This window comes from Heterocephalus glaber, unplaced genomic scaffold (genome assembly GCF_053883595.1).
Source record: "Heterocephalus glaber isolate CG9 unplaced genomic scaffold, H.glaber_assembly_v1.0 deba00001463, whole genome shotgun sequence".
Classification (NCBI taxonomy): Eukaryota; Metazoa; Chordata; class Mammalia; order Rodentia; family Bathyergidae; genus Heterocephalus; species Heterocephalus glaber.
This window is the reverse complement of record NW_028258310.1, coordinates 10865499-10880505: the sequence shown is the minus strand read 5'-3', so window position 1 is coordinate 10880505 and position 15007 is coordinate 10865499. Positions and strand designations below refer to the sequence as shown.

Genomic DNA, 15007 nt, shown 5'->3' with positions numbered 1-15007 from the left:
TCTCTGCATGCAAGACCATGGATAAGGAGGACCAATTGTATTTATTTATTGTCTGTCTTCCCTGTTAGACTATAAACCCCATGAGACAGAGGCTTTGTTTTGTTCCTAGAACTTAGCAGAGTGCCTGGCACATAATCAATTAATAAGCAATTGGCAAATCTTTGGTGAATGAATTTACAACAGGTGAATTGCATATATTGTTTTATTTAATCCACACACAAACATACACACACAGACAAACAACTCTTGGAGGTGAGTACTAATCACATCCCCATTTTGTGGATGAAAAAGTAGAGGATTAGAAGGGTCAAATACCTCCCCAGGTTACACAACTAGGGAAGGGCTACCCCAAGATCTGGCCATCATTCTTTCTGATGCCAACACCCTTATTCACTCATAACTACCTGTGCTGTGCTACATGTGTCTTTGGAAACTGGGGGTTCCTGACTCTACTTACCACATATAGTTAATCATAAAGATAACATGAGTTAATGGCCATGAGTGTGTTTTTAGGCTATAAAGCACTGTTCAAATGTGAGCATCACTGCTACCATTACTGCAGTCATAGCTGATGTTCATTAAGTAGGTTAATCATCCTTAGCCCTAAAATCCAAAATCTGCAATGCTCCAAAATCCAAAACTTTTTGAGTGCTGATTTGATGCCATAAGTGGAAAATTCCACAGCAGACCTCATGTGATGGTTCACAGTAAAAACACAGGTACACTAAATATGTGGTATAAAATTACTTTCAGACTATGGGCAGGAGGAATATATAAGGCATAAATGACTTCCAAGTTTAGTCTTGGGTCCTATTCCCAAGATATCTCATTATACAAATGTAAATCTTCTAAAATCTGAAAAATCCAAATTCCAAACAGTTCTGGTCCTAACCGTAGGGATACTCAACTTGTATTCATAGGTCAGCAGCCTGAGGTCTACACCATTCTGCTGCTGAGTTCCTCAGCAATTTATAAAACTGAGATGAAGAACAGAAACTCAGGGAGATGAGACAACTTGCCTATGGTGAGGCTGGCGAAGCCTAGTGGTCTCACTACAGAGCAGGGTGGCTCACTTACTGCCTACCTGTCCCAAGCAAGAGGACACCTAGACACACCCTTGGAAGCCCCTTGTTGCTTGTTTGCCATCAGGTAACTTATTCCTGGAATTCCAAGAGGATTTTGAGCAAGTCTATAAGGTCTACTGTGCCAACTATGACCAGGCCCTGTTGCTGTTGAAAGCATACCAGAAGGAGCCAGAGCTACAGCAGGAGATCCAGAGCATCATTCAGGCCGTGGTGTGAGTAGTGTGATGACTGAGCCTTTGCTCATTGACCCTGACAGTCGTTTATCTCAGTCCTGCTCAGGGCTGGTCCATGCTGCTTCAGAGCATGTCAGTTATCAGTCAGGATGGGCCAGGCCATGCTGCTGAGACAAGCAGCTCCCACATCTCAGTGGTCTCTGACCTGGGTTTCTAGCTTCCTTGTGCTCCATTGTGGGCTCTCCCCTTCATCATCCTCACTCCAGAAGGATGCATCCGCTCACAGCAGTCAGTGTCTGGAGGATTGCCAGTAACTCATCAAGGACAAGGGAGCTACAGAGGCCTAGTGCTGGTTTTATTTTTTTGGGAACCAGGGATCGAACTCAGGACCTTGTGCTTGCAAGGCAGGCACTTTGCCACTGAGCTAAATCCCTGGCCCTAGTGCTGGTTTTAAATGCTCTAGTTTAGAGTTGCATCTCTTCTCACAGTTCATTGGCCTGCACTAATCACTGCTTTATCCATCTGCCAGGAGGCAGGCACAGCATCCTATCCTATATCCAGAGGCAGAGAACCAGAAACATTTAATGAATGGCACTTAGGCAACTATAGGAAGGTTAGTGACGTGGTAGGACCCAGGGGTTGTCAGAACCAGAGATGGGAAGCAGGTGTGTGTCACCTCGGCTCCTCTCTGTACAGAAGGCTGAAGTTCTGCCACATGGAAAAAGGTCAGAACTATTCCCAGTAGCCTCACAACCCAGAATTGGCACCTGCAGGTGGGAGTCCAGGTAGAAAAATGCAGGGGACACATTTTTTAAATGTAAAAGTTTGAATGAGTAACATAGTTACATGATTCAAAAACTATAAAACATAAACATTATATAGTGAAAAAACCCTTCCCAATCCTGCCCTTCATCTACCCAATCAAAGCCCCAAAGTTAAGGTAACCATTTTGAATTTCTTATGTATCTTTGTGTAGTTCCTTTTTGTATATACAAGCAAATTCTAAATACTCTAATTTTTTTTACTTTTAAATGAAAGTTTGTATCTTTTAAAAATCTCACGATGCTTATATCTCTCTGGGAGGTCTTTGCATTTCAGCGCATGACATCCATGTCCTTTGAATTTATCCATATTCTTCCACCAGGTGGCTGGACCACAGTTTATCTAACTGGTCTCTGTGGGTAGACATCTGGTTTGTTCCTGTCCTTTTGCTATTATAGACAATGCTACAATGTTTATTTGTTATTCACTAGTATAAATTCTCTCCTTCTGGTGCAAGTTTAGCTGTGAGATACTTTTCCAGAAGTGGAATTGCTAGGTCAAAGGAAGTGTGTATTGATAATTTTGATAAACTATAAAATCATTCCTGTATCGGCCATGTCACTTTATATTCCCATCAGCAACAGATGAGCCTGCCTGTTTCCCCACAGCCTCTCCACCAGGATGTCTTCTCAAACTTGGGGTATTTGCACTGGGGGAGAGGTGAAAATGGTGTCTTGATATGGTTCTACTTGCATTCATCGTATAACTTAAGGTGGTCATCTTTTTGTATATATGAGTCATTTCTCTATCCTTTCCTACAAATTGTTGTACTTCTTATTAAAAAAAAGAGAGAGAGGGAATTTGTGTACAGTGGTATCCTCTGCTGCATTCCGGAAATCAGTGTCTAGTATTTGTTCTCTCATTGCCAAATGATGGATCCTGGGCATTTCAGGCCTAGCAAATGGACACAGTAATGAAGAATATTATTCCAGTGGAGAAGCCTCTATGTGGAAATGCCAAGACCTGGGGGAGAAAGAAACGAAAAGAACAGAGCAGTATAAAATATTTAAACAATCTACTTCAAGATACACTGGAGATATAAAGACATGGAAGATTCGAGAACTGAGATGTCTGATGGGAAGAAAGTACAAAGTGGGATTTTGCTATTACAATAGAAAAGGGACTACGTAAAGGATGTCATCCAGACATTAAGTCCAGAGGAAATTCATGGGAAAAGAGAACGTCCTAGAACCAAGGAGGAGATGAATAAAACCAAGATTTACTCTAAAGGAAGAACAAATATGAGCCAATAACAGGTCTAAAATTACTGAAATATGGAGACAATCATTGATACTCATCAGCAGAGAAGAAAATCCCAAAGAAAATATAATGACCAAATCATTTCCAAAAAAAAAAAAAAAACAGAGAGAGAGAGAGAGTTCCTTTTGACAACCTCACCACATGGAAGTAGACCAAGATCATTTTCTGGAAATCAGAGTAGTGGAGGAAAACAAAGGTGTTTATTAGTATTAATTTATCTTATTCTGACCTCCCTTTTACACTCAGAGAATAGCAGGTGGTGTAAATTCAGAGGAGATGCTCCCATGTAGACCCTCCTACCATCTCTCCTTTGTCTTTGTTTCACTCCTCAATCTCCCTCTTTCCACCAAAGTCTTTTTTATAAGTGCCCATTTTCTAGCTTCTCCTTGCCTCATAAATAACTATGCTCATTTCCCACTTGTGGGTCTCACAAATGTAGGCTTTGTAAGGGTCTCCAAATCCATTCCCGTAGGAGTGAGCCAGAAGACAGAAATCAGGGAAGCAAGGTGCTCAGGGTAGGAGAAAAAAGAGGAGTGGAGACTGAGGCAACAGACTGCATGGAGCACAGCTGCAGAACAGCCTTAGGGGTTGTTCCTGTATCAGGTAGCCCTTGCCAGAGAACAAACCACCCCCAAAACATAGTGTCCTAAAGCAGGTATTTATTTAGCTCACACTTCTGCATGTTAGCAATTTAACTGGGATCAGGAAAAGATTCTTCTGGTCATGGCTGAGCACCCAATGGATCTGGGATCCCTGGGTAGGTCAGCTTTGGTGATCTTGGCCAAGCTCTTTCATGATCTGGAACACAGGAGTTGGCTCAGCTCTGGCCACAAGTTCTCTATTCTTCCTTCAGGCTGGCTTGTTCACATGGCAGTCACAGGCTCCCAGGGCAGTGGTGACAGCAAGACCTTCAGGAGCCTCGATGTCACCTAAATCAAGTGGTACAGCTAAGCCGAGATCTAGGGGAGGGAAACAGATTCCTCTCTTGGTGAGAGGGCCCCCAAAGACCTGTGGAGATAGGGAGGGGAATAATTACAGTCATGTTTTGCAAACGATCTGCATGAAGTGCCGTGTAGAAAGTGAGTCCCCTGTAGCCGGCATGGTGGCACAATGCCTGTGGTCTCTGCACTCAGGAGGATGAGGCAAAAGGATCACCATGAGTTCAAAGCCAGCCTGAAATAATAGTGAGACCCTGTCTAAAAAACGAAAAGAAAAGAGGGCTGGGGATTTAGCTCAGTGGTTCTGCCGCCTGCCTCGTGAGCACAAGGTCCTGAGTTCGATCCCCAATACCAAAAAGAAAAGAAAAAAAAGAAAGTGAGTCCCCTGTAGGCAGATCCGTTGATTTCTTAAGAGAAGCTAGAGACTTGGGTATAACATGTCCCAGGTGCTTGGTGTTGACATCTAGTAGAAACATATTAAAAGTGCTGTGGGAGAGCCCTAGTTGGCACCAAGCTGCTGTTTGTCACATCCTCTGCAACCTGAACTTCTCTTATAGGCCCTGGAGCCAGGCAGCAGATCTGGCTCAGCCCCTCCCTGGGAGGGAGCCACTTCTCATCTAGTTTTGTTCTGGGTAAAGCACCTTGTGGAGTGCAGCCACATGGCCCATAATGACACTCAGTGAATTCTTGCTATTCTAGTTATCTTAGCCAGGCAGGGATTATATTTTCTCTGAGACCATGCTATAGTTCCCAACTCTGTCAGTCCCAATGTCCCCTTTTTATAACAAATATTAAATACATTTATTACCCTGAGATAGGGCTTGAAAAAGTCCTACCTAATATTCATAACTGACTAATCAATTTGATGACTTAACTGTAATATAAAGGAGAAATAAAAAGAAAATTTCTAATAAAATAATGTGTATTTCATTGTGCAAATGCTTGGGTCACATGACATTAAAAGACGTAATGACCCATTCAGATGCTAGCATCTATAACAAGTTTGGATTTAAGAAAAGACTGATGTCTTCTGTGCAGGAAGTACTGGAAAAGGAAGGAGCAGAAGATGTGTGTACTGTAGAATAACTCCTGGAAAACATATCTGACTTCCTTGTATATGATAAGAGAAAGAAGAAAATAGCATGATTGAAGTAGGGATAATATTACCCCCTGGGAAGGCAGAGAACACAAGGAAGGGTGGTGCTCCTGCACATGACTTGAGTGTTATGTATAAAAGATGATGTCATGGTAATTTCCAGTGTTATGCCATGTGATGACTAGAGTTCAAGTGTCAACTGTTATGGTTCTCAAAATCACAGCACATTTGAGGCCTTTGTTTAGCCTTTGAACATTCAGAGGGATGTGTGAAATGTAGAACTCCTCGCTGCAATGTGGAATGGTGTGTGCAAGGCCTCCAGGTGCCTGACCCCTGCCTGCTCCATGCCTGTATCCCCAAGGTCTGCAGGTTGGCAGGATCCCTGAGCGAGAGTGTCTGGTCTCAGGCTATGCCAGGGGGAATATCCTGTCAGCCTGCATTTTGATCTCCTCCTTCCTGAAACAATGATCTTGGCTTTCTTGTGCTTATGACCATAGGATACTTCCCTGAGCCGGGCCAACTGGAATTACTGTGCCACCATAGATGATCCTTTCTCAGACATCAGCATAAATGGTACTTCTAATGAGATTTTCTGTTGGTTCCAAAATGCATACTCCCTCTTTATTTGGGAAGGTGTTCATTTTATCCTGTCTTTCAAGGGAACACTTGCCTCTGAGAGCCAAGAGAATCAAAGATGTCCTTCTGCAGCGAGCAGGGAGCTCTGGTTAGATATAGGGTGGAGGCAGACTTGCATCAGTCAGCACAAACTCCCACGTTCCAGAATGATGGTTGATGCAGCTCAGTTTGGAGAAGGTGCAGAGCCTTTTTTCTTTTGCTTTATCAGTTCATTATTTGTTTTAAATATAAAAGCAATATGTGCTTATCAAAAAAGAGAAAACTATACAAAAATATATAAAGTAAAAGTCCATCCTCCCTTGGTCTCCCATTACTTCATCCCTGTCCATCCAAATGTTCTTCTCTATATTTTCAGACAGACAGATTGATATGTAAGCAGGCAACAAGCAGGGAGAATATTTTTAAGGGGCTTCTAGTATACATGCTGTTCTAGAACTTGCTTTCTCACTGAATCAGTAGAGTTATGAATATGTTTTCACAACAGTGTGAATAGTTCTGTGTTATTTTTATGCCTATACAGAGTTCCTTCCAGGACAGCTATGGACTCTGGTTTACTTGACCTCTTGTCCATGGATTTTTGGATTGTTTTCAGGTTTTTTTGCAATCATAAATACAGTTGCTGAATAACTTCTACCCTTATCTTTGTTTGCTTAATCCAGTATTTCTCTGGGTAGATTTCTAGAGTAGGGTCAGTGGAGCAAAGGGTTCGTGCATTTCATGAATTGCCCAACTGCTCTCAAAGAAGTCCTTGCCAAGTGGTACTCCCACCAAGAGACTGGAAGAAGTCCTGTTTCTTCACACTCACCCAGATCTGCATATTCTCATTCTGTTTCTCGTGCCTATCTAAAGACTGCGTAAAAAGTTTTCTTCAGACTACCTTGGAAAGGCAATAAATGTGAACAGCCACCATTGTTCGTTAGTGACTCCTTGATGGTTTTTAAGACAGCATGTCATCCCTCTGAGGGACTGTCTCCCTTGTCCTTTGATTTGTAAGGTGACAGTGCTTCCCAGGAGGCAGTTGGCTCTTTCCCAGGGAAAGTAAGCCCAGAGGATGGAGTTTTGCAAATATCTACCAACTGTTTCCACCCCCACTACCCACTATCAGCCAAGCTCCAGGACACCTTTGGTGAGAACAGATGGACAGCGGAGGCGGGTCCTATTGGGTAATCCCACCCTGCCTCCCCACACACGCTGCCTCCGAGGGGGTCCCACCTGCTCTGTCTATTCTTGGCCTCATGGCTGATCTTTCTTGGACATTTGGTCTGGAGATTTTTCCTTAGGAAGAAGAAGAGGCAAGGGAGCCACCAAGGAGGGGCCAAAGGACAGACCTGAGCAGCACTTGTGAGGCTTCTTAGAGGCGGCACACTTGGATAGCTGCAGGTTGAAATTCTCTGGGTTTCTCGGAAACCAGTCAAAATCAAGAAATGCTTGTTAGGGCCTGTCTGCAGTTGCCCTTGACTCGGAACTCCTGATGAAACTCCAGTCATCAAAAAGGGGCCTGGAGGGTCGGGGATTTAGCTCAGTAGCAGCGCGCCTGCCTGGCAAGCTCAAGGTCCTGAGTTTGATCCCCAGTACCAAAATAAAGGGACTTGGAAGAGGTCATCCATGCATCAAGGGTGAGTCTGGAATGGACCTCAACACCATTTGTTCCCGTGCTCTGTTTTCTTCTTTAATAAAAATTTCAAACTTTTAAAAAGTAGGATAATGCAACAGACATTCCCATACTCCCACCTAAAATGAGCAAGAGTTAACATTTTGCTGTTTGCTTCAACTATTTAAGTGCTAAAATAGTTAAAAGAAGTTATAGGAATTGACTTTTTCTATAAGACAGCTATTTATAACTTTATACTAAAGTATACAGTATTTATACCTTAAATGCATCTTGAAAAATTAAGTTTTTGTGATTTTAAAAAGCAGCACAGGCCAGGAGTGGTGGTACATGCCTGTAATCCCAGCACTCGGGAGGCTGAGGCAGGAGGATCACCATGAGTTTGAGGCCAACCTGGGATATATAGTGAGTTCAAGGCTAGTCTGGACTATATATCAAGACCTTGTCTCAAAATAAATAGATAAATAAATAAATAGCAGCAGAACAGGATGTGAGGGCAATCTGGCTATGACATTTGTCACCTATGAATCACCAGGGTTGATTCAGGTGATTTGACTAGCCAGGCAGGTATCCCCTTCCTCCCTCACTGCTCTATGTGCGTCCCTCCCACAGGTACACACTTGGTCAGAGAGGGTGACCCCCCCACACCCATAGAAGAGGACTGTTTCCTTTCACTGTACTCTCCTGCTAGAACTTCAAACAAGCTCTCAAAAGTAGGCCATTTTATTAAGTGAAATATGGTGAGAACGCCCAACACAGAGTTGTGCTTGGGACATATTGGAGTAGAGATGTCAAGTAGGGAGTTGAATGTGTGAGTCTGGAGCCCTGGACAGAAGTTGGGGGTAGAAATGTGAGCTTAAAACCATAGGACCGAATGAGGTCACTAAGAGAGTCAGTGGGTGGAGAGGACACCCCAGGTCGATCCAGCGTTGGAGAGGGGACAGCAGAGAAGGCTGAGAGAGTGGCATGTGGAGGGAAGAGAAGCAGAGAACAGGGTCTGGGGCTAAAGAAGAATGTGTCTCAACGGGAAGTGGTCAGCTGTGTTTACCCAGAGAGCAGTAAGCTGAGAGCAGAGAATGGACCATTGGATTTGGTACAGATGGGGAAGCAGGCCTGGGACTGACACTCCCCATCAAGCATCTGGACTCACAGATTATTCATGAGGATGGTGAGGACCACAGGGGCGAGGCAACTTGCCTGAGATTATACAAACATCGCCCAGGACCCCTGATGCCCTGAAGGGTGGGCTTTCCCTGCCTAATACCAGCCTTCTCCCTTAGGCCCCAAGCTGGACCCTCAGGCCTCAGCTTCATACTGGTAATTCCTCTGCAGAGGGTCACCAAGTACCCACTGCTGCTGCAGAAAATCCTGGAGAACACTCTCCCCGATGCCAGTGCCTACCCGGTCCTTCTGAGGGCTACCTCTGCCCTCCAGGATGTGAATGCCAACATCAATGAATACAAGATGCGCAAGGAAGTGGGTAAGGACTTGGGGTATTTAGGGAATACATTGATGAGAATGCTTCCGGTTACAAAAACCTTAGAGCAAACTGGCTTCACTGATAAAGAAGATGCTGTGGCTTTTGTAATTATACATCCAGAGGTAATGTAGGCTTTAGGTTCAATTTGATCAAGATCTTACCTTCATATTCCTGTAATTCTCTTGTCCCTGCTCTTTATATTAGCTTCATCTTCAAGCTGGTTTCCCTCAAGGAAAGAAGTGGCTATTGTTATTCTGAAACTCACATCTATACACCAGACTCTCTAGGGTAAGATAGGATTTCTCTCCCTTTAGCCATAAAAGTTTACTTGAAGCTTCATCCTGTTAAGACCCACATGGGCTCACCATGGACCCATCCCCATGGTTAGGAAAATACCGTGAACTGGTTATATGCCACTCACTACAGAACCAACCACCAGTGCCAGGAGGGTGGGTTTCTATGGACTGGCTTATGTGAGTCAAAGTGAGATCAACCCTATCCGAACTGTGGCTGCTACACTGTGGAGGAAAAATGAATACTGCAGGGGGGCAGGAGGGAACCCTGTCTTTTAGGTTGCTGCAGTAAAAAGATTTGGAAAATGGAGCAATGTCCCAAGTATAGAGAAACTTAGTTGCACACAGAATCGATATGATCATAAATTTAGCTGATGTTTCCTTTTTAAATTATTATTTCGATTGTACAAGTATTTAGGTGGCACAGTGTGATAATTCAACACATGTATACAGTGTGTAATGATCAAACAGGGTAATGATCAATGTTGTTTTTTTAAGAACTGAGCAATATTTTTTCTTTCATTATCTTAGTTGACCATGGTGCTAAGCCTCTGAGGTTGGCCCTGTTAACCCCATTTCACAGTTGGGTAAAAGGAGAGCCTGCATCATTTGTTACTAGTCACAGAACTGGTAAGGGACAGAGCCAGGTTTCACACTCAGGCCTGGGGTCTTCATCACCATGCCACACTGTATTTGGTGCCTTTGGATTCCTCCCCACTCATTTCTGCACCCATGGCGAGAGGTAACAGAGGAGTAGGAAACTCTGAGCCAGGGCTGGAAGTGTGGTTTTGAGCTGGCCTGGCTAGACCTGGCCAAGGAATCACAGCCAGATAGATCACTACTTTCTGGGTCCTCCTTTACAATGCCCTTCACACCTGCAGTCTTATGTGATCTTCCCAGCAGCTCTGCAAGTGGCCAGCCTCATTTTACAGATGAGGCACCTGAGGTCCCAAGGAATGGTGACGTGCCAGAATCGGGCAGGTGGGAAGCTCACACCTGGGATGGAGGGCCCTGAGCTGTAAACTTCCCTCCGAGACTCCCCATTCCAATGACGGATCCTGATGGCCCTTAGGACTCAGCCAGGTACATCAGGGATGCTGGCTTTCCTAGGCCAGCCTTGGTCACTGAAGCCCCCCCCCCGCCCCGCCCCGCCCCGCCCCGCCCCGCCTATGTTGGTGCAGCCTCCAAGTACACCAAGGTGGAGCAGCTGACCCTCCGGGAGCGGCTGGCCCGAATCAACACGCACACCCTCTCCAAGAAAACCACCCGGCTAAGCCAGATGCTGAAGCAGGAGGCGGGGCTGGTGCCCAGGGTGAGCATGGCTTGGGTGGGGAGGCAATCCAGCTCCTCCCAAGGGGCCACAGGGTGGGGCAGGAGGCTGAGGGTCCTTTCTGAAGTGAGGCAGCTGAGGCTGAGATAATGAGGTACCCAGAAGAGGCACCCCCTGTTTCTGAAGAGCCAGTGTCTGCCCATCTTTTTCTGGGGCTTCTCTACAGATAAGAGAACTGGTCTCCGGGATTGTGCAAACAGCCTCAAAGAGCTGTTAGTAGCAGCTCAGGTTGAGTTCTTCCTATGAACCAGGACTATTGGATCCATACGGTGAAATTGGTGTTCTTATTATCCTCATGTTGCAGACAGATGAGAAAATGGAGTCTCAGAGAGGATAAAATACATGTCCATGGTGACATAGCTAGGAAGCAGATGAACCCTGACTTACACGCTCATGAGCCTGATTCCATATGGTCCAAATGAAAAAAACCACTGAGCCACACTGCCTTTTTAAGTGTCCCACTTGGCTTTGGGGCTGGAGGAATGAGCTCTAGTGGACAAGTCTGTGGAAAACTTGTCCCCAGTGAGGACTTGGGAAGTGGGAGCTGGTTGTACACTGGCCCCTTGTGGACACTCTCAGCCCTCACATGCAACACTTCACTTTCAGACAGAAGACAAGGAATTTGATGATTTAGAGGAGAAATTCCAGTGGGTGTCTCTGTGTGTGACAGAGCTGAAGAATAATGTGGCAACTTACTTGGATAACCTGGAGGTAAGGACCCTGCAGAGTTCGTAAGGGGCAGGTCTGGGCTGGTGGCCAAGTTCTCATGTTGCAGAGGTATCAACCACAGGCCATGTGGATGAGGTTACCCAGTCAGTTGTGCTGCCAGCACCCTCCCCCCAGGGCCACCATACAAGAGGAGCTCTGCTGGGCTGGGTCACAATCCACAGGGTTCAGCACCCTCTTCTCCAGGGACCAGCTCCTAGAGCCAAGGAGACAAACTCAGGTGCCAGAAGTTGCCAGGCAGGTAACTTCGCTACGGAGGGGGGTGTGCAGGGAATAGGCAATGTGACAAAATAGGAGCCTCACCTCTGACAAGCTGTTTATGAAACATGTTCAGCAGGCTTCCATATATTTGAAATTCAGGTGGCTGAATGAATGATTGAAAGGAGCCACTATTACTTGACTTTGGGAGATTGTTGCTGTGTGGGAATGTGGGCCTGGCATGGCCGGTACTTCTGACTGACAACAAGATCCTGGAAATTCAGATTTTTAGGCGAAATATCCTGATGTGTCAATGTGAGCAACTAGTTCAATAAAAATTTAAATGCTATTCAGGCCCAAGAAGATACAACTCTTCAACTGAATTCAGCCCACAGGGCCACCCGTTTGTATCCCCACTTAGAATGTCACTTTCCTGGGCCAGAATGCCCCCTTCCTTCTTGGCACTGTGCCAACTCATTCCATCCACTCTTTCCTGGGTGGTGAGATGTCAGTCGCATCCGTTTGGACAGGCCAGCTCAGTCAGGGAAGATAACGGCTCTATGGATAATGGAAGGTGGGTGCCATTACTGGAAGCGTGCAAGAGGAAGATGATCTTGGTTCCACATTCCTCCGTGTGTCACAGTCAGTGCCCCTGCTTATTCATGCTCCATCCAGGGTCCCCAGTGGAAGGATCTGAACAGCCAGGATCCCATTTTAGCACAGTGAGCACAGGGGAGGGGAAGGCATTCTGAGCCAGGTCATGAAAAAGGAGCGAGAGACCTGCAGGTATCAGGCCTTGACAGAGAGAAGTGAGGACATTTGTAGGCAGGTGAATATTTGGAGGCATTGAGGCTGTATTTCCTTAGATGCAGATACGTTGTTAACACAGAATCCCAGGGTGAGAAAGAAATTTGTTTTCAACCTTCTGATGAAGTCCAAGAAAAGCCTCTGAGCTACTTTGTCTTTTTTTTTTGGTGCCGGGGATCGAACTTGGGACCTTGCACTTGCAAGGCAGGCAGTAGAACCACTGCGCTAAATCCCTGGCCCTACTTTGTCTTTAATACCTGCAGAACAAGTGGCAGGATGGGGATCTTTAGTGAGCAATGGTGCCCAGTTAGAATTTAATAACAATGTTTTGTTTTTATAGCAGTGATTTTCACATGCCTATCTATGGCAAATATTACTGGTTTTTACTTTGTAAGTTTTTTTAATGCATTGATTTAAATTGAGATCATTGATTTAAAGAAAAGTATCAATATATGCAGAATGTGGACATGGCGAAAAAAAATTACAAAGGTAGTATGCTGAGATCTGAAGTCAGGAAGCACTCATGAGGGGCACTGGGACATTGGTTCAGTCTAGGGAGAACTTTCTAATCACCCAAGTTGTGCAGGACAGAAAAAGCCATGTACTTCCCTGTCACAGGGTGTGCAGAGACCCTGGAAGCCCTCTTCAGGAGGTCTGCTGGAGGGGATTCAGGTGTAAGATGGTCACTGTGAGCCCTGAGTGCATTCTCCTGGCCCCACACCCAGGCTTTCCTTCACTTCCGGCCTCATGAATGTGACCTGGACATCCCCGGGGGGCCTGTGGTGCAGTATTGCAGCCTGGCCAGAGACTTGCAGCATGAGGCCTTCCTGGAGTTTGTGAGTAGAACTTCTTCTTCTTTCTTTCTGTATCAGGCAGACGACAGAGCCTACGAGAGTGATGTTTAGAAGTCAGGTACTTTGCACAATTGCCACATCCAAAACCACTATGGATGGCGGTTGGTATTAGTGCAAGGTAGAGGTTGGTGTTAGTTCATTTTCTGATAAAAATAGCCCCACTAGTGTTTATTGAGTCTCACCTCTGCCAGGCACCATGCTAAGCCCTTTATATTCTTTACTCCATTACTCCTCACCACATACCTTTAGGGAGCTCCTGTTAATAGCTTCATTCTGCAGAAGGGAGCTTGAAGCTCAAAGAGCCATGACCTTCTGGATCATTTATACAGAAGATCAGTGGTACACAGAGGGCTTAGTCCCAAACTATGCTTTTGACCACAACTCTATGCAGAATCTTTTTTCAAGATCTTTGTACATGGGCTGTAGCTCTCTAGTGGTAGAGCATTGCCTAGTATGGGTGAGGCCTTGGGTTCAATCCCTAATACCTCCAAAAGAATAAAAATAACAAGATTTTTGCATATTACCGATACTAAGAAGTGGCATAAATTGAGTACCTACTTTGTGCCAGGCACTCTTGGTAAGCTGCTTGCAAGCCATCTGTTTTCAGACAGAAGATTGAGGCCTGGAGAGGTGAGATAACATGCTACAGGTCACATCCAGGCAGTGGAGTGGGGACTGGAACAACAGGCAGCCTGCCTCCAAAGCCCCTTCTCCCAGCCCTGGCCTCTGCCACCTCCTTTCTGGCTCCCAAGCTCCCCTCTTCCCACAGAAGCAGCGGTTGAAAGGCCTGGTATGGCGGCCACTGTGCAGCCTTGCCAAAGCCCTGGTTGGTCCTCAGAACCTGATCAAGAAGCGTCTAGATAAACTCTTGGACTTTGAGCGGCTGGAAGAGAAGCTGTTGGAGGTGGGCAGCATGACCTACGAGGAGGAGGCAGCCCGGCACACATACCAGGCCCTCAACTCCCTGCTGGTGGCTGAGCTCCCGAAGTTTAACCAGCTAGTGGTGGAGTGGCTGGGCCAGATCCTGCGTACATTTATGGCCTTGCAGAGGGACCTTGCAAAGCAAGTGCTGCAGAGGGCGGAGGGCAGCATATCCCAGGTAAGGCAGCTGGGACAGGGGCACCTCTGGGGCATGGCTCTTCAGCCAGGCACGTGCAGGGGTGGGAGGCAGGGAGGTTGAGCCTTCCCAAATGGGCTATCCGGTGCCAAGAAGGAGGTAGTGGTGAGGGGCTTCTAGATCTCTCTCCAGCCTGTTCTCCCTCCTTTAGTGAAGTCAGACCATAAAAGCTGGGCTCAGACTGGGACTCCAGGGTCTCCCCAGTTCTGGGACTCAGGAACACAGGAGACATCACTGGGAAAATAGCAGACTTGGAACCCATCCCTTGAGCATACTACAAGTTGGTGACAGAGGTACCTTCTACCCAGTTAGGAGTTCGGTAAATGCCTCCAACTGGTGCTACTACTACTGCTTCTAGCAGCTACCTCCTCATGAGCATAGTTACATATCTATTTGGATCACTTCCTTCATAATTCTTTTATTTATTCTTCACCACAACCCTGCAGAGTGGGTAATATTGTTATCCTCATTTCACAAATAAGGAAGCCAAAATGATGCTCAGTGAGGTGGAGTGCCTTATGTAGGGCCACACAACTAATAGTGGATTTTGAGCCCTGGCCATTCAATTCCAGAGCCCTGGTTC

General features: G+C 45.8%; 1 protein-coding gene across 5 annotated transcripts in view; it reads left to right on the top strand.

The window, feature by feature from the left end:
* The window catches only part of Arhgef37 (Rho guanine nucleotide exchange factor 37), a 49637-nt gene that overhangs the window by 21224 nt on the left and 13406 nt on the right, over nucleotides 1-15007 (top strand). For all 5 annotated transcript variants that reach the window (XM_004854396.3, XM_087180599.1, XM_087180601.1 and 2 more), the window contains 6 exons: nucleotides 1150-1297; nucleotides 8900-9099; nucleotides 10574-10704; nucleotides 11329-11433; nucleotides 13179-13289; nucleotides 14077-14406. In XM_004854396.3, the coding sequence (XP_004854453.1) occupies nucleotides 1150-1297; nucleotides 8900-9099; nucleotides 10574-10704; nucleotides 11329-11433; nucleotides 13179-13289; nucleotides 14077-14406 (1025 nt within the window). The remainder of the gene's footprint in view (nucleotides 1-1149; nucleotides 1298-8899; nucleotides 9100-10573; nucleotides 10705-11328; nucleotides 11434-13178; nucleotides 13290-14076; nucleotides 14407-15007) is intronic.